At 41.0% G+C, this 24,388-nt stretch overlaps 1 protein-coding gene across 2 annotated transcripts in view; it reads left to right on the plus strand.

Moving 5' to 3' along the window:
* The first annotated feature begins 1,355 nt into the window (after positions 1 to 1,355).
* PRDM4 (PR/SET domain 4) overlaps positions 1,356 to 24,388 on the plus strand; it is a 32,085-nt gene continuing 9,052 nt past the window's right edge. Inside the window, exons 1-11 of one of the 2 annotated variants that reach the window (XM_012469160.3) lie at positions 1,356 to 1,399; positions 1,770 to 2,036; positions 5,881 to 6,014; positions 8,547 to 8,732; positions 10,390 to 11,184; positions 16,467 to 16,616; positions 18,290 to 18,408; positions 19,630 to 19,715; positions 20,562 to 20,689; positions 21,650 to 21,961; positions 23,349 to 23,517. In XM_012469160.3, coding sequence (XP_012324583.1) covers positions 2,026 to 2,036; positions 5,881 to 6,014; positions 8,547 to 8,732; positions 10,390 to 11,184; positions 16,467 to 16,616; positions 18,290 to 18,408; positions 19,630 to 19,715; positions 20,562 to 20,689; positions 21,650 to 21,961; positions 23,349 to 23,517 — 2,090 coding nt within the window. In that variant the 5' untranslated portion in view covers positions 1,356 to 1,399; positions 1,770 to 2,025. Of the gene's footprint in view, positions 1,574 to 1,769; positions 2,037 to 5,880; positions 6,015 to 8,546; positions 8,733 to 10,389; positions 11,185 to 16,466; positions 16,617 to 18,289; positions 18,409 to 19,629; positions 19,716 to 20,561; positions 20,690 to 21,649; positions 21,962 to 23,348; positions 23,518 to 24,388 lie in introns of both variants that reach the window. The other variant, XM_064379890.1, reaches the window with a different exon arrangement.

Here is a 24,388-nt window from a genome sequence, read left to right on the forward strand (position 1 = left end):
TTATCACTATGACCAGCTAATTTTTTGTAAAGACAGCGTCTTACTTTGTTGGCCAGGATGGTCTCAAACTCCTGGGCTCAAGCCATCCTCCTACCTCCGCCTCACAAAGTGCTGAGGCAAGAGCCACTGTACCTGGTCCAATTTTTTTAATAGTTGGTGGCTTTTGTGTCCTATCAAGGTCACAAAGATTTTTGCCTTTATTTTCTTCTGTAAGTATTATGGTTTTAGTTCTTACATTTATGTGACCTGATTTTTATGTTCACCTCTAAACTTAATAAAAATTGTTCCAAAAGAATAGACATCCAAACCCAAACCTAGTGAAAGCATTCGCCTGGTAATAAGACACATCATCATTCTCTAGGCTCCAGATTTGAAGTGGCATTTCAGGGAATACTGTCTGTCAGTTGGGATGATTACCTTCTTGATTTAGATTTCTATGTGTTGTCAACAGAGAGCAAAACCAATGTGACCTGCCTGCCGATGTTCAGTGCTGTTTCCTCATCTGGAATGTGCTTTCTCCCCATGAGAAGTAAAGGAAGGGAAACATTATGGGGGTTGACACCCCTCCCAGCTCTCCTCCAAAATGATGCATGTGCCTCTTCCCTTTCACATTAGACTGAATTTTCAAAATTCATCAGTCCCCACTACACTGCAGGCAGGTGAAGGTAAGGGCTTGTGCCTTGCTCTGTATCCCTAGATTTGAGATGTAATTCAACAAACGCTTTGTCAATGAGAGGAATTCCTGAGTCTGTTGTTCTGCTGGCGTATGGAAGCCGCCAGGCAGTGTGGTGTAGTTTCCACGTCTACTGCTCAGGAGCTTGGGACCATCTTCCTTTAAAACCATCTCGGTACCCTTAGCGTTAGGCGCGCAGTAGAGAACTAAGGGCAGAGAAAAGAGGAAGAAAATTTGTTTAAAATCCCAAACCCCAGCATTTATGACGGGAAGCAGGGAACTGGGCAGCCTTCAGGTGTAGCAGACGGTGAAAAATATTCAGTATAGAATCCCAATTCCTCCTGGGCAACAGCGACAACTCTCGGGGCTAAATTCCGTACTTCGAATTTTTGGGGCATTGTGTGGACCCAGACTTCCTAGCAGTGGAATACCATGAAGACTGAAATCCTGAGTCTGCGGGATTTAGGGGATTCAAAACTCACTCCCTGCGGGCACAGCAACCCTGGTCGCCTAGCAACCATGGGTCGATCGCTCGGCGCTCGATTCGACCCGGCCGGACGGAGATACTGAGCTCCCGGCGGAGCTTCTCGCGGCCTGCGCATCTTCCGTGCGCACGCGCGGAGGTGCCTGGGCTGGGAGAGGGCCTTGGCGGGGAGGGTTGCACGCACGGGGGGCCTAGTGGCGGGCGTCGAGAGTGGCTGAAGAGCCGGAAACGCACCGCGGAGGGTGCGGTCCTGAGGAGGCGGCGGGCCGGGAAGGGCCGGGCCGGGCGGGAAACGTTAGGGCAGCGGCCCCCGGGGTGAGGGGGCCGAGCGGACGGGCAGGGCCCCGAGGCGAACACTGCCCGGATGAGGAACAAAGCGGTGGGGCAGGCGCGCGCGCCCCCAGCGCAGCTGGCAGGTGGGCTGCGCGCGGGCCCCGCCGGGGCGGGGCGGGGCGGGGCGAGGCGGCGGGGCCTGCGGGCCCCCGGCAGGCAGGCGGAACCACAGCCCTTGGGAGGCGGCGTCCGCAGCGCCTGGGGCTCTCAGGTGACTAGAAGACTGGGGCTGTGACCTCCCTGTGGTTTTGGTGACCGCTCTTTTCTCCACTCCGCCAGGTTGGGAGGCCTCCCTTCCTAAGCTTCTGGACGGAAGGCCTCAGGTGTTCTTCGACATGCTCCAACCCGTGGCGGGGTGCAGGGCCTCCGGCCCTTGGGAGAAGTTGGGAGGCCCTGGGCGGCCCCGGGGACGAATGGCCGCGTCGGTGCTGCGGCTGTGAGCAAGATACTGTAGCATGTAACCCTGGAACGCAAACCCTGATGCCGGTTCCCCACCACCCGAGCGCTCCTTTCTCTGACATTTGGCCCCAAGCTGATGCATCACAGGTGAGTAGGGAGGTAGGCTTCAGCACTGGTGACGTCTTTGAAAACTGTCTGGCAAGTGAGTGTCCAGGGTCAGTGCCGTTGTTTTCTGGTGCTGTTGAGAAGGTTACAGGTGTGATTTGCAAAGGGAACAAGAAATCAAACTAGTATTGGGTGGAATGTAATCTCATGCATCCTAACTTACTCTACGTGTGAAAAGTTGTTCCCAATAGCCTCACATTTATTGTTGGCTGGCTGACACCTTTTTCCTATGTCTTTTAGTTATTTGAGTGTTCAACAATATATTTTTCTGGATTTCAACGTGTATTGTTATTTCATGCTTCACCTTGAGTTTTGCTGGTGTGGCAGGGACGTTAGAGTGAAAGAATTAAGTTCCTAATTCTCCCAGTACAGAAGCAAGCCAAATAAATCGTTGTATTTGGCTGGGGTTTTTTTTTTTGGTTTTTTTTTGTTTTGTGTTGTTTTTTCGGGGCCCTCTCAAAGGCCGTGTGTTTAGAATGAGGGAAATAAGGCACAAATATATTGAAATTATTGAAGCTCTATTGTAGTTTGCAAAGTGGCTGCATTTCAGTTAGCTTCTTATATTTTATGCGAAGAAAAAGGTGTAAAATCAGCAACTGGCAGATGGTTGCATAGGGCAGTTAGAGACACATAAACTAGAACTGTGTAGGAAATGATTTTACTCTAAATGAGTAGGGAAGATAGAGCTTAGTATCTTGATTCTTGCCTTCTGGGAGTAGAATTGCACTTTAGAATGAGAAAGTCTTATGAGGATCATATTGTAAATTCCCTTCATCTGCTTTCTCTCTGGGATACTCGTTACCTTTCGTTTATGGCTGCTGAGGTCATCACGTTTTAGTGACTGACAACAAAGCAGAAATCTGCTGAGCCTCTCGCATTAAACTCTGGTTTGAACTGGTTTGAGAAGGCCTAGGACTCAACCTAGAAACACCATGCTGATTTTTATCTTGAGATTAAATAAATATTAAGGAATTTTCAGAATGAGAGTTGAAGCTGCAGACTTACAGTTGTACTTTTAAAAAATTATTGTAACCAATTTGTGAAGTAGGCTGTTATCGCTGTAGTGATTGTAGTGTTTTAGTTATGGTTGTAGTTATAAACAGTTATAGGGAAAAGTCTGTTTTAAACCAATTCAAGGCCAGCAACTTTCAAAATTAACATAGATATGTTTTCTTTAGGCTACAGGAATTTTTTTGCTTTTTTTTTTTTTTTTTAAAGACACAGTCTCACTCCGTCACCTCAGCTGAGAGTCTACTGGTGCAATCAGAGCTCGTTGCAGCCCCGACCTCCCAAATTCAGCCTCCCCTGTAGCTGGAACCACAGGCAGGAACCACTACGCCTGGCCATTTTTAAAAAAATGTTTGGTAGAGACAGGGATCTCCCTTTGTTGCCTAGGCAGGTCTCCAACTCCTGGACTCAGGTGATCCTTGGCCTCCCAAAGTGCTGGGATTACAGATATAAATCACCACGCCTGGCCTGCTTCATTTTATAGTGTAATAAAAACTGTTATTAGCATGCTGTTCTTCATAAGGTGTACCTCATTTCCCAGGTGTTTCCAGCTGTCTTTCTGGTAAGGACGATGAGTTTGCATTGCTACATCCAATTAAAAAAAAATTTCAGAATGTCTATTCTATACAAGGTAGTAGGTTGGCCTTGTACATTTTATTGATGTCTTAGAGCTCAGTTTTATGGGATACATGGCCAGGGATAAGGGTGAAACCTATGGATGTATAATAGTGCAGGAAACAGGTCTATGTGGAACTTTAAATATACACCACAATATAAGTAGACAGACCCTAATGTATTGCAACTGTGTAAAAGGCCTAATAGTTGTTTTATTATAATTTGTCTTTTTTTTTTTTAACTATAATTAAGAGCTTGATTTCTTAAATTATATCTGAATTTAAATCCCAACTCTCCTTATTGGTTATGTGATTCTGGGTTAAGTTTCTTAGCATCGCTGAATCTTAAATTTCCTCATCTTTGAAGTGGGATTAAGACTAATAACCTCCAGCCTGGGCAATATAGGGAGATCCCATCTCTGCAAAATAAAAACAGATTAGCCAGGCATGGTGGCACATGTCTGTGGTCCCAGCTACTTGGGGGGCTGAGGTGGGAGGATCTCATAAGCCTAGGAGTTAGAGGTGGCAGTCAGCTGTGATATTGCCACTGCACTCCACCCTGCAGCAACTGAGCAAAATCCTGTCTCAAAAACAAAACAACGGCTGGGCGCAGTGGCTCACGCCTATAATCCTAGCACTTTGAGAGGCTGAGGCAGGTGGTTAACAAGGTCAGGAGATGGAGATCATCCTGGCCAACATGGTGAAACCCCATCTCTACTAAAAATACAAAAAATTAGCCAGGTGTGGTGACAGATGCCTGTAGTCCTAGCTACTTGAGAGGCTGAGGCAGGAGAATTGCTTGAACCTGGGAGGCAGAGGTTGCAATAAGCCGAGATTGCGCCACTGCACTCCAGCCTGGGCCACAAGAGTGAAACTGTCTCCAAAAAAACAAAACAACAACAACAAAAGGATTAAGAGAGATAGTGACATGTAAATCACTTAGCCCAATACATAGTAAGCCCAATACATGGTAAGGGAGCCATAAATTTTAGCTATTATTATTATCAGATTGATTGATAAAATGGCGTTGCCATTTTTCAGAATTAAAAACTATTTAGATTTGCTTTCACTGCTAAGGAATATGTAACCACATTTGATTCCTTTTCTCTGCTTTATCCCTCCAATATGCAGAAGAAGAATGCATTATGATCATGCCCAGTGTAAGGACTGGAGGTCATTAGAGAGCCTCCTTTGGGAAAGTGTGATGGCTAACCTAGTGGCTCCATAATGTTTATAATATGGCAGTCTCTAAATTCTAATGTAAGAACTAATGCTTTCTGATAACAGCCTTCAGTGCTATTTTATTCAAATCAATACTCTTATTTGAAAGACTTTTGTAATGGCAGTGCAAAATGGATTGCATAGAAAAGGTGATTTCTAGATTCTTCAACTTGCCAAAAATAGTCTGTAGTTAAAAAAAAGTTTGATGCAATAAACACTTTTTGGCAGTGTTTTGCAGTTTGATCTGTGCTCTTTCACTTAATAGCTATGTGATTTGGGGCATATGACATGACCTCTTTGAGCGATAGTTTCCTCATCTATCTTACTTTGCAGTATTGATGTGAAGATTTGAAGTCATTTTAAATGAAGTGGTAGCAAAGCTTACATAGTGACCCTCAGTATATGGAGGACATTAAGATTAGGACATGAATATACTGATACAGAATTCTGATACAGAATTTTAGTAAACCATTGCTCAATGGGGAAAATATGGTGCTTTTCATATCATTGACACTCTGGATCTTTAACTCCTGTTAAAAATCATTAGTGAAATTTATTTGAGTAGGTTAAAATGCACTGCCTGAAAAACTGGTTTGAAATAATAAGCCATTTGGAGAAAAATACCTATTATAAAAGACAAAACTTGAGTGATTTAAAAAAAACAAACTCTCATTGCCATTGTGCTCTAAGGATTGCAACTTTACTTTAGACGTTGTGCATGGAGTTTCAAACAAAGCAGAATTCAAATCTTATTTCTGCTATGTGACATTGACTTGAGTTTGTTAATGTCTCAATCTCAGTTTTCTTTCTATCAGTAAAAAGAATTTGGCACTAGCTATCTAAGAGAATGGTTGAGCATAAAAGTCAAGTAATAGTTGGCCAAGTCCCATTTCTCCATCCCCGCTGTTTCAGGTTCTTCAGTATCTTAATACAGATCATGGAGGTAAATTTTTGCATAACTAGTTGTATATGGTCTTTTCTAGGATGAATGAAATGAACCTGAGCCCAGTGGGGATGGAGCAGCTGACTTCATCCTCTGTGAGCAATGCCTTGCCAGTCTCAGGAAGTCACCTGGGATTGGCTGCCTCACCTACTCACAGTGCCATCCCTGCACCAGGTGAGTGGTAAGGGAGACCTACTGCATTTCAACACTTAACTATGTTGTCAATTCTGAATGGAGCCTAGAAGAGATCAGAGCCCCTTTAAGGGTAGAAGGGAGAAGGTAAGCAAGCCTGAATGGTGGTTCCACATGTAGTAGATAATGGAAAATAAGATTTTTGGTAGAAGTAGAGTATTAGAATTCTAGTGGATAGGAGTAGCAATTTTTTTCTGATAGTCCTCTTTCAAGTTGGTAGTTTTTGTCCAGAGCTGTAATAACTTAGCATTTTATTTAGGGTTGCCCATTCATCTAGTTCACACTGTATGCCCTGTCCATGGGTTAATAGAAGAGAGTCAGTTAAAGTTGCTCTAATAACTATTCCCAGAGAGCATGGGGGAATTGGGCTTTGTCTTCCACCAGGTTTGAAATTGAATGGCAGTAACTGCAAGTGCACCAGGTCTAGAATTATGTGGAAAGAAGTGTGGTACTAGACATGGGGCTTTTACTGCAACTCCACATGAGCCTCCAGTACAGCAAAATAGCATAGGAAAAATTCATTCTCTTATCACTGTCCTGTTTTTTTTGAAGCTGGATTGCAGTGGTGCGATCTCGAGTCATTGCAACCCCCATCCCCCTGCAGGTTCAAGCGGTTCTTCTGCCTCAGCCTCCTGAGTAGCTGAGATACAGGCACACACCACTGTGCTTGGCTAAGTTTTGTATTTTTTTAGTAGAGAGGGGGTTTCACCATGTCCAGGCTGGTCTCAAACTCCTGACCTCAGGTGATCTACCTACCTCAGCCTCCCAAAATGCTGAGATTACAGGCGTGAACCACTGCGCCTGGCCATCACTATACTTTTAAAAACTTTTTTCTGCCTAGCTTCATTTTCTTACTCTGTTGAAATGGAATAGAAATGGAATTAATATTCTATTGATTCTTACGGTGATAAGCTATCAGTTCTTTAGGATCAATGACATTGTAATGTATTGAACTTTCTTTGTCAAAGTAGGAGTTAGTGTAAATAAATATATATATTGTTTAAATAGTTCTCTAAAGAGAATTACTTGCTTAATAAAATGCAGCAGTTAAATAAGATTCATTGAAACTAGTATCTCTACATTTATTTAAGTGTCCACAAAAGAAATTTAAAAAAAATTATTAGTGGTTAACTCATTTGATTGTTTTATAGGCATTCCCTTTAGTGAACACTCTTGTTAAGGAGGAAAAACCTATTAAAAAATACTGCCGGCCAAGCATGGTGGTTCATGCCTACAGTCCCAGCACTTTGGGAGGCCAAGGCAGGATCACTTGAGCCCAGGAGTTCGAGATCAGCCTGGGTAACACAGGGAGACTCCATCTCTACAAAGAAAAAAAAATTAGCTGGGTGTGGTAGCACACACCTGTAGTCCCAGTTACTTGGGAGGCTGAGATGGGAGGACCACTTGAGCTCTGAAAGCTGAGGCTGCGTGAGCCAGATCATGCTACCACACTCCAGCCTAAGCAACAGAGCAAAACCTTGTCTCAAAAAAAAAACAAAGAAAGAAAAGAAAATATTGCCCCTGGCAAATATATGCAAATAAGCACTGACCAAGTTAGTAGGTATTTTTTATGATACTTAGGCACAGTATAAGTCACTTCACTTTGCAAGTAGATATAACCCAAAGTAGAAACAATCTAAGGTTTAAACTTTTTATTAAGCACGAAGGTATAGCATATATACAAAAGATTGTATGAAAGGGTGTATATACAGTTTTACATCTAACTAAGTTACGTTATTTTCCAGGTAGAAGTGAAATATTCTGACCATATAGAATGGTCAACATAATAAAGTTTAAAAATACCTCCCAAAATTTATAATATCACTACCTAGGGACCATTCCTATGAATATGTTATGTTTCTTTCCATTGTTTTTTTTTTTTTTTTTCTATATGTAATTTGTTTTCTTGTATTTAAACTAGGTTTTTAATTCTAAATTAAATATTTTGGCTGAGCATGGTGGCAATCTCAGCACTTTGGGAGTCTGAGATGGGCAGATCACTTGAGGCCAAGAGTTCCAGACCAGCCTGGCCAACCTGGTGAAACCCCATCTCTAACAAAAATACAAAAAATTGTTGGGCTTGGTGGTGCGTGCCTGTAATCCCAGTCACTCAGGAGGCTGAGGTAGGAGAATTGCTTGAACCTGGGAGGCAGAGGTTGCAGTGAGCCGAGATCACACCACTACACTCCAGGCTGGGTGACAGAATGAGACTCTGTCTCAAAATAAATAAATTAATTAATTAATTAAATATTTTGGTATTTAAGTGCAATACAGACAATTGGAGTATCAACTTGTCAGTTTTAAAACTAACTTAAGAACTATCTTTGGGAGTAAGACTAGTTTGTTGAGGCCTATTTGTTGATGTTTTCACGTCATCTATCTAAGGATGAAAAAGGCTACTAGGTGAGGGTTTGCCCATATGTAAAAACCTTTCTAAGAGTTCAACCAGTGGTATAGTGAGAATTTTTAATTTTGTATTTTATTTTATCTGAGAAAAAACATTTTGTTTTGTAGGCCTGCCAGTGGCAATTCCAAACCTGGGTCCCTCCCTGAGCTCCCTGCCTTCTGCTTTGTCTCTAATGCTCCCAATGGGTATTGGGGATCGAGGGGTGATGTGTGGGTTACCTGAAAGAAACTACACCCTACCTCCACCACCTTACCCTCACCTGGAGAGCAGTTATTTCAGAACCATTCTACCTGGTAAGTGTCACAGTTATTTGGGATGTTAGAAAAAAAGAACAGAGCCAGCTTTTAATCTCAGTTCCAGAAGATTTGAATGATACTTTTTTCTGTTTATCACTCTTAGATATTAATCTCTAGGCAGGAAAAATATCTTTGTTTATGTACTTTTCCTCTTAGAATGTGCATATAACATTAATACGGTTTGACTAAGTTGAATTTCTTAATTGCACATAATTTTTCTTCTCCTCCAATACCTCTTTCATTCAGTGTTTATGATTCTGCAGTTACAATTCCAGCCAAGCACTATAGAGTCTTGGTACAGTGTCATTGTTTTTTAAAGTTCATTGAATTTTTATTCTGTTATAAAATTACTATATACTTATTGCAGAAAATTAAGCAAATAAGGGAAGGGAACCACTTAGTCCCATCATCCATCTTTTTGGTGTACTTCTTCCTGCTTTTTATTTCAGTGTATAGGTATTTTTTTTTTCCAGTTTTCATAATTAAAACCATGGTGCGCTCGCTCGCTCTCTCTCTCTGTCTCTCTCTCTCTCTGTCTCTCTCTCTCTCTCTTTTTTAGAAGATGAGGTCTCACTATGTTGCCCGGGCTGGACTGGAACTCCTGGGCTTAAGTGATCCTCTCACCTCACACTCTTGAGTAACTGGGACTACAGGCACATGCTTGCCTTGAGACCATGCCATACTTTCTTTCTTTTTTATAAATAACTTTTTGAAAAAAAGAGACTGGGTTTCATGATGTTGCCCAGGCTGGTCTCGAACACCTGAGCTGAAGCCATCTGTCCACTTTGTCATCCCAAAGTGCTGGGATCACAGGCATGAGCCACTGTGCCTGGCCCAAGACCATACTTTCTTTGCTGTTACCTAGACATTTCCTTTGCTGCTACATGGTTTTCATAATTATGCTTTTTAATGATGTATTACTTTCTACTGAATGGATATTTGATTGTTTATTAATCTTTATTTTTGGACAGTTTGGTTTTTCTGGTTTTTATTACCATCGTAATTAATGCTCTTATGAACGTCTTTGTATATAATATTTACAAAATGGATTTAGAGAAGATTACCTTAAGTGGAATTTCTTGTACAAGAGGGTATGAACATTTTTGAGGTTCTTAATATATATGCTTCACAAAGAAGTTTTAGTAGTTTACCTTCTCACTGGCAGTTTAGTAAGTATTTCACCACATCCTCCCAAGTACAAGTGTTAATTTTTTTTGTTTTAATAAAACCGGTACAATTGTGACTTTGTATTAAATAGTTTAATGTGTTATGATAGTTTAATGATATGTAATTAAGTTTTATTTTACACATAGAAGATTTGTTTTTAAATCATTTTCCCTTTTAATAATTAGAGCAAATATTATTGCCGAAGGACTCAGGAATTGCAACCATATGTATATTAAAGGCAGCGTTTATGTTAGTGATTTCCAGTCGGCTTCAAAGGAACATAGTTAAATTTTGTAGGATTTTTGGAGTTTTACAGGAAAAACTCAATTATGTTATATGTATGTTGCTATTTATAAAATATGGGTATTGATTAAGGAAGCAGGAGATTATTTGAACAGTTATATTTGTAAGGAAATAGCTTCTAGTACTTGGAATTCTTTAATAATGTATTAAAAGTCTCTGATATCTCATCCTTTCCTTTTCACAGGCATTTTATCTTATTTAGCTGACAGACCACCACCTCAGTACATCCACCCCAACTCTATAAATGTTGATGGTAATACAGCATTATCTATCACCAATAACCCTTCAGCCCTAGATCCGTATCAGTCCAATGGAAATGTTGGATTAGAACCAGGCATTGTTTCAATAGACTCTCGCTCTGTGAACACACATGGTGCCCAAAGTCTTCATCCCAGTGATGGCCATGAGGTGGCCTTGGACACAGCAATCACTATGGAGAACGTTTCTAGGGTTACCAGCCCAATTTCGACAGATGGAATGGCAGAGGAGCTGACAATGGATGGTGTTGCAGGCGAGCATTCCCAAATCCCAAACAGCTCCAGAAGTCATGAACCTCTGTCTGTGGATTCTGTGAGCAACAACCTTGCAGCAGACACTGTAGGACATGGTGGTGTGATACCCATTCATGGGAATGGCCTGGAGCTCCCTGTGGTCATGGAGACAGACCACATTGCAAGTCGGGTCAATGGCATGTCTGACAGTGCCCTCAGTGACTCCATCCACACTGTGGCCATGAGCACCAACTCTGTAAGCGTGGCACTCTCTACCTCACACAACCTTGCCTCCCTAGAATCTGTTTCCCTCCATGAAGTTGGCCTCAGCCTAGAACCAGTGGCTGTCTCCTCCATCACCCAGGAGGTTGCTATGGGGACAGGTCATGTAGATGTATCTTCAGACAGTCTTTCTTTTGTACCACCTTCACTGCAAATGGAAGACTCCAATTCAAACAAGGAAAACATGGCAACCTTGTTTACAATTTGTGAGTATGCTTAGCCTTTCTTTTTTGGAAATATTTATAAAAAGGGCCATCATCCCTATCAAGTTAAGTCATAAAGTTTGGCATTGGTTAAGGGGTATAGAAAGTAATTAGATTGTGGAACTTTTCTTTGCCTTGGTATTGTCCTTTATATTAATGTGGTGCCTTTTCTTCAAGTAAGCCAAATGATGTACATACATTTAGTTGGTTCTTACAGTGTCCTCCTGAAGAAATGAAATGTAAAGCAGTTTTTTTTTTTTGAAACAGAGTCTTGCTGTATTGCCCAGGCTGCAGTGCAGTGGCACGATCTTGGCTCATGGCAACCTCCGCTTTCTGGGTTCAAGCAATTCTCCTGCCTCAGCCTCCCTAGTAGCTGGGATTACAGGCGCCTGCCACTGTGCCTGGCTAATTTTTGTATTTTTAGTAGAGATGGGGTTTCGCCATCTTGGCCAGGCTGGTCTCGAATTCCTGACCTTGTGATCCACCTGCCTTAGCCTCCCAAAGTACTGGGATTACAGGTGTGAGCTACCGTGCCCGCAAAGTAGTCATTTTTGTATTTTGCAGATAAGCTTAGTATGTGTGGTAGTGTATACCTGTAGTCCCGGCTATTATGGAGGCTGAAGCAGGAGGGTTGCTTGAGTCCAGGAGTTTCAGGCTGTAGTATGCTGCGATCACACCTGTGAATAGTCTCAGCTACTCTGGAGACTGAGGAAGGAGGGTTGCTTGAGCCCAGGGTTTCAGGCTATAGTATGCTATGATCACACCTGTGAATAGTACTGCACTGCAGCCTGGGCAACAAAGTGAGACCCTGTCTCTGAAATATAATCATAATGATAATACAATTTTTTTAAAAGTAAATTTAGCCCATTAATAGTTAAGATATCTCCCAGGGTTTCACAAATAGAGAGTTAAAGGGGTAAATTCTAGAAACATTGTTCGTGACATGCCTAGTGAAAATTATTAGGTCACTTTTATAACCCTATGGAAAAATGTAGATGGATATAAATGCATTTTTTTCTTTGCCAGAATGCATGTAAATTATTCTTAGGCATATAAAAGTTTTTCTTACTGGGCAACAACAACAAAAAGCAATATAAAAACAGTTGACTTAACTGGTGTCACTACGTTTCATTCACACAGAAAGCATGTTGAGTGCTTACTTTATTTTATTGATAGGGTTTCTCTATTGCCCAGGCTAGAGTGCAGCGGTGTGATCACAGCTCACTGCAGCCTCAACCTACTAGGCTCAAGTGATCCTCCCACTTTAGCCTCCCGAGTAACTGGGGACCCAAGTGTGTACCACCACACCTGGGTAATTTTTAAATTTTTTGCAGAGATAGGAGTCTCACTATGTTGCTTTGGCTGGTCTTGAACTAGCCTCAAGCAGTCCTCCTACCTCAACCTCCCAGAGTGCTAGAATTACAGGTGTGAGCCATCACGTCTGGTTCTTTAGTGCTTACTATGTGCTAGCCTCTGCTAGATGTAGGGATAGAACAATCTACCAACAGATGGTATGTGTACATTCCTTTAAGGAGTTTACAGTCTGGAAGCATAGGAGACTGTTGCAATGTAGTATAATAACAAGTGTTAAGATGGGATGAAGTGCGTGGTACTAAAGTAGCCTGAAGTGGAGCAACTAGCCTGGCCGTGGAAGGGTCAGAGAAGACTCAACCAAGGGAAGTAACATTCATGTTAACACAGACCTTAAGGACAAGGAAGGTATGGGCAGTTGAGAGTCAGGAATATTTACAAGTTGTGCAACCACCACCACTGTCTCCTTCCAGAACATTTTAATCACCCAGGAGTTGGCACCTGTAAGTGCCTTGAACCGAAAAAAATCATGAATGTTTCTGAATTGCTGAAGCATAAAATGAGGGTGAGAAGAGGGGTCACGTAGTGAGAGAGAAGTAGGAGCCAGAACACAAAGGGTCTTCTAAGACTAGTCAGGAGTTTTAGGGAGTGAGGGTTGGGGCAAGGAGGTGTGGAAGATACCATAATTTACATGAAAGGTGATGATTCTATGACCTAGAGTAGAGGTAATTAGGATGCAAAGAAGTGAAGGACATTTACAGAGAACCTAGTTGAGCTTATTGATTGGATAAAGTTGGAGGAGGGAAGGATTAAGGAGAAAACCCTGGTTTTTGGCTTTAGAAACTAGATAAGTAGAGAAGGCCATGTGTTGGCTCACACCTGGAATCCCAGCACTTTGGGAGACTGAGGCAGAAAGATCATTTGAGGCCAGGAGTTCAGTATCAGCCTGGGCAGCATAATGAGACCCTGTCTCAGGAAAAAAAAAAAAAAAAAAAAAAGCAAACAGAAACTAAGTAGGTAGGATAGTGAAAGGCAAAGGAGAATTAGATTTTTATTTTATTTTGGGCGGAGTGATGATGAGTCAAGTTTTAGACATGTTGATTTCCGTGTCTGTAAGATACCCAGTAGAGATGTTTCATGAAAAGTTGTGTGTGGAGCTGAGAGAGATCTGTCTGGAAATATTTAAAGATTATCAACATTAAGATAGTATTTGTGGCTCTAGAAGTGGAATGAAATCATCTAGTAAGAGTGGAATGAGAAGAGGGCTAGGGATATCAAGATAGAGCAACAGAAGAGGAGCTTCCAAATAGACTCAACGGGAGGGTCAAAAATAGGAGGAAGCCCAGAACCGTTCAGTGCCACAGAATCCATGTGGTAGAGAGACTTGTTTTAACCTTTTAAAGTATCAAATTTAGAATTTTAAAATGTTTCAATCCAAGAATGTAATTAACATAAGACTCGTTAATTTAGTAGAAGGTGAAAGGTGGCCTAAACTTATTGATTGTTTCCTAAGGGGGCAAATGGAACCTCTTCTAAGTGTTTGTATGATAATGAGATATAATTTATATATACATTTTAAATGTGCAATTTAGTGGTTTTTTAGTATATTTACAAGGTTGTTCAACCACCACCACTGTCTCCTTCCAAAACATTTTAATCACCCTGTAAAGAAACTCATACCCATTTGTCACTTGCCATTCCCTCCTTCCGCCTGTTCTCAGCAACCACTAAGCTACTTTCTGTCGCTCTGGATATGCGTTTTCTGGATGTTTCATATAAATGGAATCATGAGATACGTGGGCTTCTGGATCTAGCTTCTTGCCCTTATTGTAATATTGTCATGGCTCATCCATATTGTAGCATGTATTTGTACTTCATTTCTTTTTAGAGCTGAATAATATGGATATACCATATTTTGTTTATCCATTTATCAGTTGATGGGCATTTGGTTGTTTCTGCTTTTTGATTCTATGAATAATGCTGCTGTGAACTCTTCATGTACAAGTTTTTGTATGAACATATGTTCTTGGATATCTATCTAGGAGTGGAATTGCTTTATGTTTAACTTTTTGAAGGACTGCCACATTTTTCCAAAGTGGCGATGCCATGTTACCATCTTAGCATCAGTGGATGGGGTTCTAGTTTCTTTACATTTTTGCCAATGGTTAATTTTTTTTTTTTCTTTTTTTGAGACAGTGCCAGGCTCTCTGTCACCCAGGCTGGAGAGCAGTAGCGCAATCTCAGCTCACTGCAACCTCCACCTCCTGGGCTCAGGCCATCCTTCCACCTCAGCCTCCCTAGCAGCTGGGACTACAAGAGCTCACCACCATGCCCGGCTAATTTTTTGTATTTTTGGTAGAGACAATTTGCCATGTTCCTACCTGGTCTCATGAGTTCAAGACCAGCCTGGGCAATATGGTAAAACCCTGTCTCTACCAAAAATAATAAAAAGCCGGGTGTGGTGTTGCATGCCTGTGGTCCCAGCTACTCAGGAGGCTGAAACAGGAGTGCCGCTGCACTCCAGTCTGGGTAACAGAGCGAGTCCTTGTTTCAGGAAAAGAAAAGAAAAGAAAAGAAGACAGATAGATGGCTATAGTTCTAGAGTTTATGTATTCCAACTATTTTGTGAATGATTTTGGAGTTTGAACGTAATGATTGAATAATAGTATCATAAATGCTGTTACTTAGCAGAGTGGAAGGGAAAGTGTAAAGAATAGAGCAGAAGATTTATAAAGGAGGACACTAATAAGCTTGTGAAAGTGAAGTTGTGGTAAGAATAGAGAACAGTATATAAAGGCAGCATCCTCTGCCAGTGCAGAAAGACCATATGAAAAATAATAAATTGAGAGTTTTAAGTAAGTAAAGTCTGCTAGAATATACTTCTGTCTGCCTTTTGAAAGAATGGGCTGAAATCATTTTTGTCTTAAGAATGTGTCATCAAAACTTGGTTGACCATCTTGTTTCTAGTGAAGCAAAAGAGTACAGTGGTGCAGCTGCCTCTGAGCTCAGTGGCCTATGTTCATAGCACAGGTCAGAGCATGGGTCACTGGGGTCAGAGCCAGCTGCACCACTGTAGCCGTATTTTCGCTTTGCATGACTAACAGCATTTCAACTCAGTATCCTCTTATAGTTTAGAATTGGAATCTTTTGGACTTTAGGGCATCATATCTAAATGTATTACTTGTTTACTTAGTGTAAGGGATAATGTTCTTGATTGTTGAAGTAATGTGCTATTTTTTCTTTTATTATTTTTAATTTTTTTTTTTTAAACAGACAGAATCTCTGTTACACACAAGCTGGTCTTGAACTGCTGGGCTCAAGTGATCCTCCTACCTCAGCCTCCCAAACTGCTGGGTTTACAGGCATGAACCACCATACTCAGCCAAATTTTTGATCAGTGTTTGTCTTATGCACTGAATAGGAAACTTGTCCTGTTGGATCAAAAGAAAAAAATCGGATCTTATTGAAGTCTGAAGAGTGGTGTAAGAGTGGATATATATGTTAGTGTAAAGAAATGAGTCTTTGTTCAGAATATCTCTATTAGAACCATGCTTCTTACTGGATACATTTTAGTAATTAGCATTTAAATTAAACCTGAGGCTGGGCACGGTGGTTTACGCCTGTAATCCCAGCACTTTTGGAGGCTGAGGCAGGTGGATAATCTGAGGTCAGTAGTTCAAGACCAGGCTGGCCAACATGAGGAAACCTTGTCTCTACTAAAAATACAAAAATTAGCTGGGCATGGTGACACACCACATGTAATCCCAGCTATTTGGGAGGCGGAGGCAGGAGAATTCCTTGGACCCGGGAGGCGGAGGTTGCAGTGAGCCAAGATCACACCATTGCACTCCAGCCTGGGTGACAGAGCGAGACTCTGTCTCAAAAAAAAAAAAAAAAAAAAAAAAAAAACCCTGGTGATAATTTAACCTGCTTGAACTAAACCCATTTGTATTGCTTGAATTTGCCATCTATAGGGTGCACTCTCTGTGACCGTGCCTATCCCTCAGACTGCCCCGAACATGGACCTGTGACTTTTGTTCCTGACACTCCAATAGAAAGCAGAGCAAGGCTTTCTCTCCCAAAGCAGCTTGTTCTTCGTCAGTCAATTGTGGGAGCAGAAGTTGGTAAGAACCTTGGAACTGTAAAACACCATTACGTCTCTTCTTCCTTTGTAGGGTAGAGTTGTGAAAGTAGATGTGTATAATTTAGTAATTATTTGGACCAAAAGTCAATTCATGGCTTAAGATTTAAGCTTTTAGGGAATATTGGTCTTGTCCAATAAATCAAGTCAAAAACATTATTGGGAAACTTCTCCTTTGTTAGAATCAGTATTGAGTAAAGCAAAATATCCTAGACTCAGTCTTTGAAGATTTGACTTTTATTCTCAGCTGTCCCATCCACTAACAATTATTTTAATAACACATTTCTTAAAACTTAGTTTCTTTTATAGAAACATGGAAAATTCACCACTGATAATCACACAGATTTAGATCGAATGTTTGTAAAGTGTATAATACTCCTTAGGAAAAAGGAATAAAGAATGTAGATTGCCAGACTTTACTTAGCCATATTAGAATTTAGCATGGCTTCTGAGTTACTGTGACATTTCTTTGGAAATATAAAATTAGGTCTCAAAAAAACAAATAAACCCTGGTGATAATTTAACCTGCTTGAACTAAACCCATTTGTATTGCTGGAATTTGCCATCTACAGGGTGCACTCATTATTCTTTTTTTTTTTTTTCTGAGACGGAGTTTCGCTCTTGTTACCCAGGCTGGAGTGCAATGGCGTGATCTCGGCTCACCGCAACCTCTGCCTCCTGGATTCAGGCAATTCTCCTGCCTCAGTTTCCTGAGTAGCTGGGGTTACAGGCATGCGCCACCATGCCCAGCTAATTTTTTGTATTTTTAGTAGAGACGGGGTTTCACCATGTTGACCAAGATGGTCTCGATCTCTTGACCTCGTGATCCACCCACCTCGGCCTCCCAAAGTGCTGGGATTACAGGCGTGAGCCACTGTGCCCGGCACTCATTATTCTTTTAGCTGCAGTTTGGGCATGAGTCATTTTAAAGCACCAAACGGTTTAAGTAAAATAGAACAGTGATTTAAGCACAAAAGATTTTAGAAGTTTGATTTATTTTTATAATTGCTTTATATTTTTACAATAGAATAATGTTTTCTGTTCTTATTTATTTATTTATTTATTTTTAAGAGACTGGCTCTCACTCTGTTGTTCAGGCTGGGGTGCGTTGGCCTCACATCTGGACTGCAGCAACTCGAGTGCAACCTCAACCTCTTGGGCTCAAGCAGTCTTCCTGCCTCAACCTTCCAAGCAGCTGGGACTACAGGCATGTGCAACCATGCCCAGCCAATTAAAAAAAAATTTTTTTGTAGAGACAGCATCCCATTATGTTACCGAGGCTGGTTTCAAACTCCTGGCCTCAAGCAGTCCTGCCTTGGGCTTCCAAAGTGGTGACTCATTATATTTGTGAGTTACCATGCCAAAACTTTTTATGTTTAACTCCAAAATAATGTATTTGGAGAGACGTGTATAAAACTAGGTTCAGGAATTTCTGATACTGCTTCTTACTCAGGATTTATTGTGAGCCCTGTGTTATCTGTTCATTAGATTTTATATATTTACAGGCTAGGACCCACAAGGCTTAGCCATCTCTGAGGAGTGCTAGCATATTAGGTTCACTGAAAATAAGATTCTTTGCATGGGTGAAGCATCTCTCTCTTCTGTATCCTGCTGTTTAAATCATTGATTGTGGAGTTGGTGTCCTTCCACGGATAGGTGTATGGACTGGAGAAACCATTCCTGTGCGGACTTGCTTTGGGCCTCTAATTGGCCAGCAGAGTCACTCCATGGAAGTAGCAGAATGGACAGACAAGGCAGTTAACCATATCTGGAAGGTCAGTCTTTATGAAACTTTTCTGTGGCTTTTGGCTGTTTTTATTAGTTAGAGGTAGTTAAAAAGAAATGCTAAGAGTCAAAATCAGCCAGAACTGATACAGTGCCATTCACTGGTTAGTCGTTCATTTAATGTACATTTTTTTAAAATGTTACATTCTGTCATTCTTGGTAGCCAAGTTATAACACACAGCGAAACACCAGTGACTGGAAATAGAAGACAAACTGTTTTTGTCTGTTTTGTGAGTTAAAATGCATTTTAATTACTTGTGACAGCTGAGGCCATAGACTTTGTTTATATGATAAAAGTCTTACAGTCAACTAAAACATTTCTCAAATATTTACCTTAGGAAACAATTCTGGGATAAAAAACTAAGATTATTTTTCTAGTTTTCTTTTCTTTTTTTTTTTTGAGATGGAGTCTCACTCTGTCGCCCAGGCTGGAGTGTGCAGTGGCGCAATCTTGGCTTACTGCCACCTCCATCTCCCGGGCTCAAGTGATTCTTCCACCTCGGTTTCCTGAGTAGCTGGGATTACAAGCACCTGCCATCATGCCCAGCTAATTTTTGTATTTTTGTAGAGACAAGGTTTCCCCATGTTGGCCAGGCTGATCTTGAACTCCCGACCTCAGGTGATCTGTCCACCTCAGCCTTCCACAGTGCTGGGATTACAGGCATGAACCACCACGCTCTGCCTATTTTTCTAGTTTTCTAATGAGAGAGGTTAGAAATGCAAGATTTTCATGTAGACATCTGTTGGGAATAATGCTTGCAAAATTGTAGTAAGGGGAAAATGGGTCTTGTGATCATTGGAAAGGTAAGGTACCACTGTCATTGGGAACTTTAAATTTGGAATGCTAGGCCCAAGTGGGAAAATAATGAGAAGGAATGATCCTAATGGACATTTAATCATTTAGTGCCTACCATGTGATAGGTGATGAAGACAGGGAGACCATTTTTTTGTCTTTCCAGGCAAAGGGTGAATAATCAAAACGTTAATCTCTTCACTGAGCACTGACTGTATATCTCTGAAGATCTTTATTGTATTGCTGGAAATAGGGAGAATGTTGAAATGATAGCATGTTGGAGAAGGCAGGAATATATTTTCACACTAACTGGGAAAGCTACTGCACATGAGTAAATGAGATGATCGCTGGCCTAAGTGTAGTGTAGTACTTTATTGCATGTCAGTGCATTTGACATGTGTTTGCTTTCTGTTGGCAGATATACCACAATGGTGTCCTAGAATTCTGCATCATCACAACTGACGAAAATGAATGTAATTGGATGATGTTTGTGCGCAGAGCCAGGTATGAGTAGTCTTGGATGAGAAAAATAGTTACCATTTAGATGTTTTTCAATAGGAAGCTTTGCATGAAAGAGGGAAGAGATAAGAATCCAAATTACACCAATACTTGGACATACTTAAAGCCTAAGGCAGCCAGACATGGTGGCTCACACCTTTAATCCCAGCAGTTGGGGTGGCTGAGGTGGGAGAAGTGCTTGAAGCCAGGAGTTTGAGACCAGCCTGGGCAACACAGCAAGACCCTCATCTCTAAAAAAATTTTTTTTCAAATTAGCTGGTGTTGTGGTATACCTGTGTAGTCCCAGCTATTGGGAGGCTGAGGTGGGAGGATCACTTGAACTGAAGAGTTTGAACTATTATCGTACTATTGTGGTGCTGCTGCCTTCCGGCCTGGGTGACAAAATGAGATCCTATCTCAAAAAAAAAAAAAAGAAAGAAAAAAAAGCTTACCAAGAACAATATAGTCACCACTGAATTTGCAAGTGGGTGCCTTTTCTTTATATTGGCTGTTAGTCCACCCCTGAGTTACTGGAGTTAATTCTTGTTTAGCTAGCTATCTCTATGTCTTTGTCATACTTTTTTCTTTAAGACTTCATTTTATTTACCTTTTTTGCTTCCAGTAACAGACTCTAGTGTTTTTGACTATAAAAGGTCATTAGCTAATGTGCTGAAATAAGAATTGTGTTTCTCTACAACTGCCTCCTCATAGATAGGACAGGGAATTACAAAAACATTCCAGAGAAAATAGTTCTGCCTAAGCTTTCATATAGGATTTTGCACTGGGGGGAATGTTATGTTTAGTATGCATTTCAAAATTAATGTGCTTGATCTATTAAATGTGATAACTTAGGAACCGGGAAGAGCAGAATTTGGTGGCTTACCCTCATGATGGAAAAATCTTCTTCTGCACTTCACAAGATATCCCTCCTGAAAATGAACTGCTTTTTTATTACAGCCGAGATTATGCTCAGCAGATTGGTAAGTTAATATAAGATGCATTTATCATGAATCTAGCATAATAATAATATCAAAGACCAGGATTAAAGTTTTGTTAATTATTTACATGTTAACTGAAGCAAATCATATACCTTTGTTTGTATAAAAGCAAACTATTACTTCTATATTTGAGGTGTTATAATTTGTGAGGTTCTTCACAAGCTGAATGTTATTGACCAAGCAGTATTCATATGACATGATCTTTTATGGTAGGGCTTTGGTTTGGGGCATTGAAGTTCCTAAGGCTACTTTTCAGGCTAGCACCATTGAGATATAAATTCACAAAGGACAAAAAAGTTCCTCAGTTTGATTTAACCTGCATAGGCTTTCTCTTTGCTGTGCTGTTTAATCATGACGAGTGATATTTAAGAGTTTGTGTATGCTACAAAATCTAAATATTTTGCCTAGAAAAGAGACCTTATAATCCAGTATTTACCAAGTGCTTTCTTTGTGCCTGGTACACTATTTTATGTGTGTATTTAAAGATAAGGTTTCATTCTGTCAGGCTGGCATGTAGTAGTGCGAGCATGGCCAATTGTCACCTTGAACTCCTGGGCTCAAGCAGTCTTTCTGCTTCAGCTTCCTAATTAGCTAGGACTACAGGTGTGCACCACCATGCCCAGCCAATGATTTTTAAGTTTTTTTTATGGAGATGGGGTTTCGTTGTGTTGCCCAGGCTGATCTTAAACTCCTGGCCTCAAGTGATCCTCCCACCTTGGGCTCTCAAAGCATTAAGATAACAGGCATGAGCCACTGTGCCTGGCCCTTAGTACACTATTTTAGATGCTGGGGATAGAGCACTGAATAAGACATTTTAGTTTTATAGGAAGTGGGCAAATAGGAAATTTTGGGAGAAAGGAGAACTGCAAGCAATGATTGTTAATATCAAGAACAAGTTTTAAGATTCAAGTATCAGGAAATAATTAGTAATTTTTTTTTAAGGTGTTCCTGAACACCCAGATGTGCACCTCTGTAACTGTGGCAAGGAATGCAATTCTTACACAGAGTTCAAAGCTCATCTGACCAGCCACATTCATAACCATCTTCCTACCCAGGGCCATAGCGGCAGCCATGGGCCAAGTCACAAAGAAAGGAAGTGGAAGTGCTCAATGTGCCCCCAGGCTTTTATCTCTCCTTCTAAACTTCATGTCCACTTTATGGGTCACATGGGTATGAAGCCCCACAAGTGTGATTTCTGTAGCAAGGCTTTTAGTGATCCCAGCAACCTGCGGACCCACCTCAAGATACATACTGGTAAGTTGTGTTTGGACCAACAGAATGGAATTTTTGCAACAATTAGAAAATGTGGTAGTAAAGGCTTTGTAGAGGGATTGTAGGTGGGGTTGAGATTTGATGTCAGAGAAAGAATCCAGGGTGGTAAACCTTTGTGGTTTAACAGATTCCTTGGAAGCTGCCACTTCCAATTATTAAGATGTTCTGCTTTCCAGGTTTCCCCACCATAGTTAGAAGGTGCCTGGGAAAATGCAGTTAATAATCAGGAAGTTGATCAATGTGTTTGAACATAAAGGGAATTATATAGAAGCTTCTGAGTCTGAGCTTCTCATTAGAGCTCACCCCCTAGTCACCAGCCAGAGACAGTTTTTCTACTTTAATATTATTGCTCAGTAAATACTGCCACAATTTATTTTTTGAGCTTCCATTTTCTAAACTCCATGCAAAACAACGCCTTTCTTTTAGTATTTAAAAAAAAATTTTTTTTTTTGAGACAGGGTCTCACTCCATCACCCAGGCTGGAGTCCAGTGGCACCATCTTGGCTCACTACAAGTTCTGCCTCCAGGGTTCAGGTGATCCTTCCACCTCAGCCTCCTGAGTAGCATGGACTGCAGACCTGTGCCACTACACCTAATTTTTTTATTTTTAATATAGATGGGGTTTTGCCATGTTGCCCAGGCTGGTCTTGTACTCCTGGGCTCAAGTAATCTGCCCACCTCAGCCTCCTAAAATGCTGGGATTATAGGCCTGAGCCATCATGCCTGGCCACTGACTTTTTGAAATGCATACTACAAAATAACTGATGGTTTTAGCTTTCTTGTTTGGGTCATCTTTTCTCCAAATCTTCAGAAATTTCTTCTCATTCTTTTGCAACAGAGACCTTATGGTCCACAAAGCCTAAAACTCTAGCCTTTAAGAGGTTTGCTGACCACTGACTTAGAGGAATCTTATTTTTGCATTCCTGGAAGGATTTTTATTTCATCCCTGGTTTCTGAGGCCATATTATATGTTTTTAAAAAAAATAGAAAACTATAAAATCTAGCTTGTAAAAATGTTTCCCTATAGACAAGTCCTAGAATTCATGAAGTTTTTTGCTTAATATTTGTGTTAGGTAGGGCACTAATCTTTTTTTTTCAAGTTTTAGATATCACCTATAAATTTTTTAAAAATACATGTTTAGGTCAGAGGTCCTAAAGGAGATCAGATTAATTTGCTAGCTTTAGTTGCACAATATAAACTCAGTGGCTCTGAGTGGTCCCACATAGACAACCCCAGAAAGTAAAGTGCCACTTAGCAGTCAGCTCTGTTTCATTCCTGCCTCTGCTGCATGCCCATGTATGTACCTGCTTGTCTCAGGGATGCCAGCAGTTGTTTTCCTCATCAGTAATACTTTGGGGTGATTTTCAGGTCAGAAGAACTACAGGTGTACTTTGTGTGACAAGTCTTTCACCCAGAAGGCTCACCTGGAGTCCCACATGGTTATCCACACTGGGGAGAAGAATCTCAAGTGTGATTACTGTGACAAGTTGTTTATGCGGAGGCAGGACCTCAAGCAGCATGTGCTTATCCACACTCAGTAAGTAACCCTGCAGCCAAGACGTCGTTCCTCAGGTGGTGAGTCTTTGTGTGGCTGCAGCTCACCTGCTGATTGAAGGGCTTAGGAGTCCTGGCTCATTATCTGTTTCCTGCCTTGGTACCATGGTAGATGCCTCCTGTGTTCCATGTAGCCAAGCTAAGGTTGGAACACTGTTTTTGGTGTTAGCCTAGAAGATTTCACTTGTTGGCTTTCTTTTTCTTATTTTTCACATGTACTCTTTTGTCACATCTTCAAAAATGTAGAGGCAAAAAGGACAATTGACTACAAGTGGTTGCTTATAGTTAGATGATAGTGTGCATAGGAGAGGGTGATGGAATGAGAGGAGTGAGAGTCAGCAGCTACACCGTGAAGAGCCTTTGATCCTATTAAGAAAATTCAATTTCATTCTAGAAATAATGGTGAGACACTGAAGGATCTACCAGCCCCTGCCATTCTGGAACTGTTCTGTTGGGGTGTGTGTGTGTGTGTGTGTTTCTGAATTGCAGTAAAAAGAAATTATCATCTTAACCATTTGTAAGTGTCCAGTTCAACCGTGTTCGTTACATTCACATTGTTGTGCAAGCACTGTAGGATTTTAAGGAAAGAGTGTCATAGTGATATACCCATTCTATTAAGAAGATTACTCAGGCAGCTGAATAGAGGATGATTGAGGGTGGAGAAGACCAAATATTGGAAGGCCAATTAGGAATTTATTGCATGAATCCAAGTGTAATTAAATGTCTAGACTGCATTAGTCACAGTGATCGTAGAAAGAAGAGAGAGATTTTGTTGTCTTTAGCTTTTAGCAAGTGTCACAAGAGGAAGAAAACATATGGAGATTCTCTTTAGAAATCTGTCTTCACTGGAAACA

This window comes from Aotus nancymaae, unplaced genomic scaffold, assembly GCF_030222135.1.
Source record: "Aotus nancymaae isolate 86718 unplaced genomic scaffold, 86718_ANA_hifiasm-v0.15.2.pri h1tg000021l, whole genome shotgun sequence".
Lineage (NCBI taxonomy): Eukaryota > Metazoa > Chordata > Mammalia > Primates > Aotidae > Aotus > Aotus nancymaae.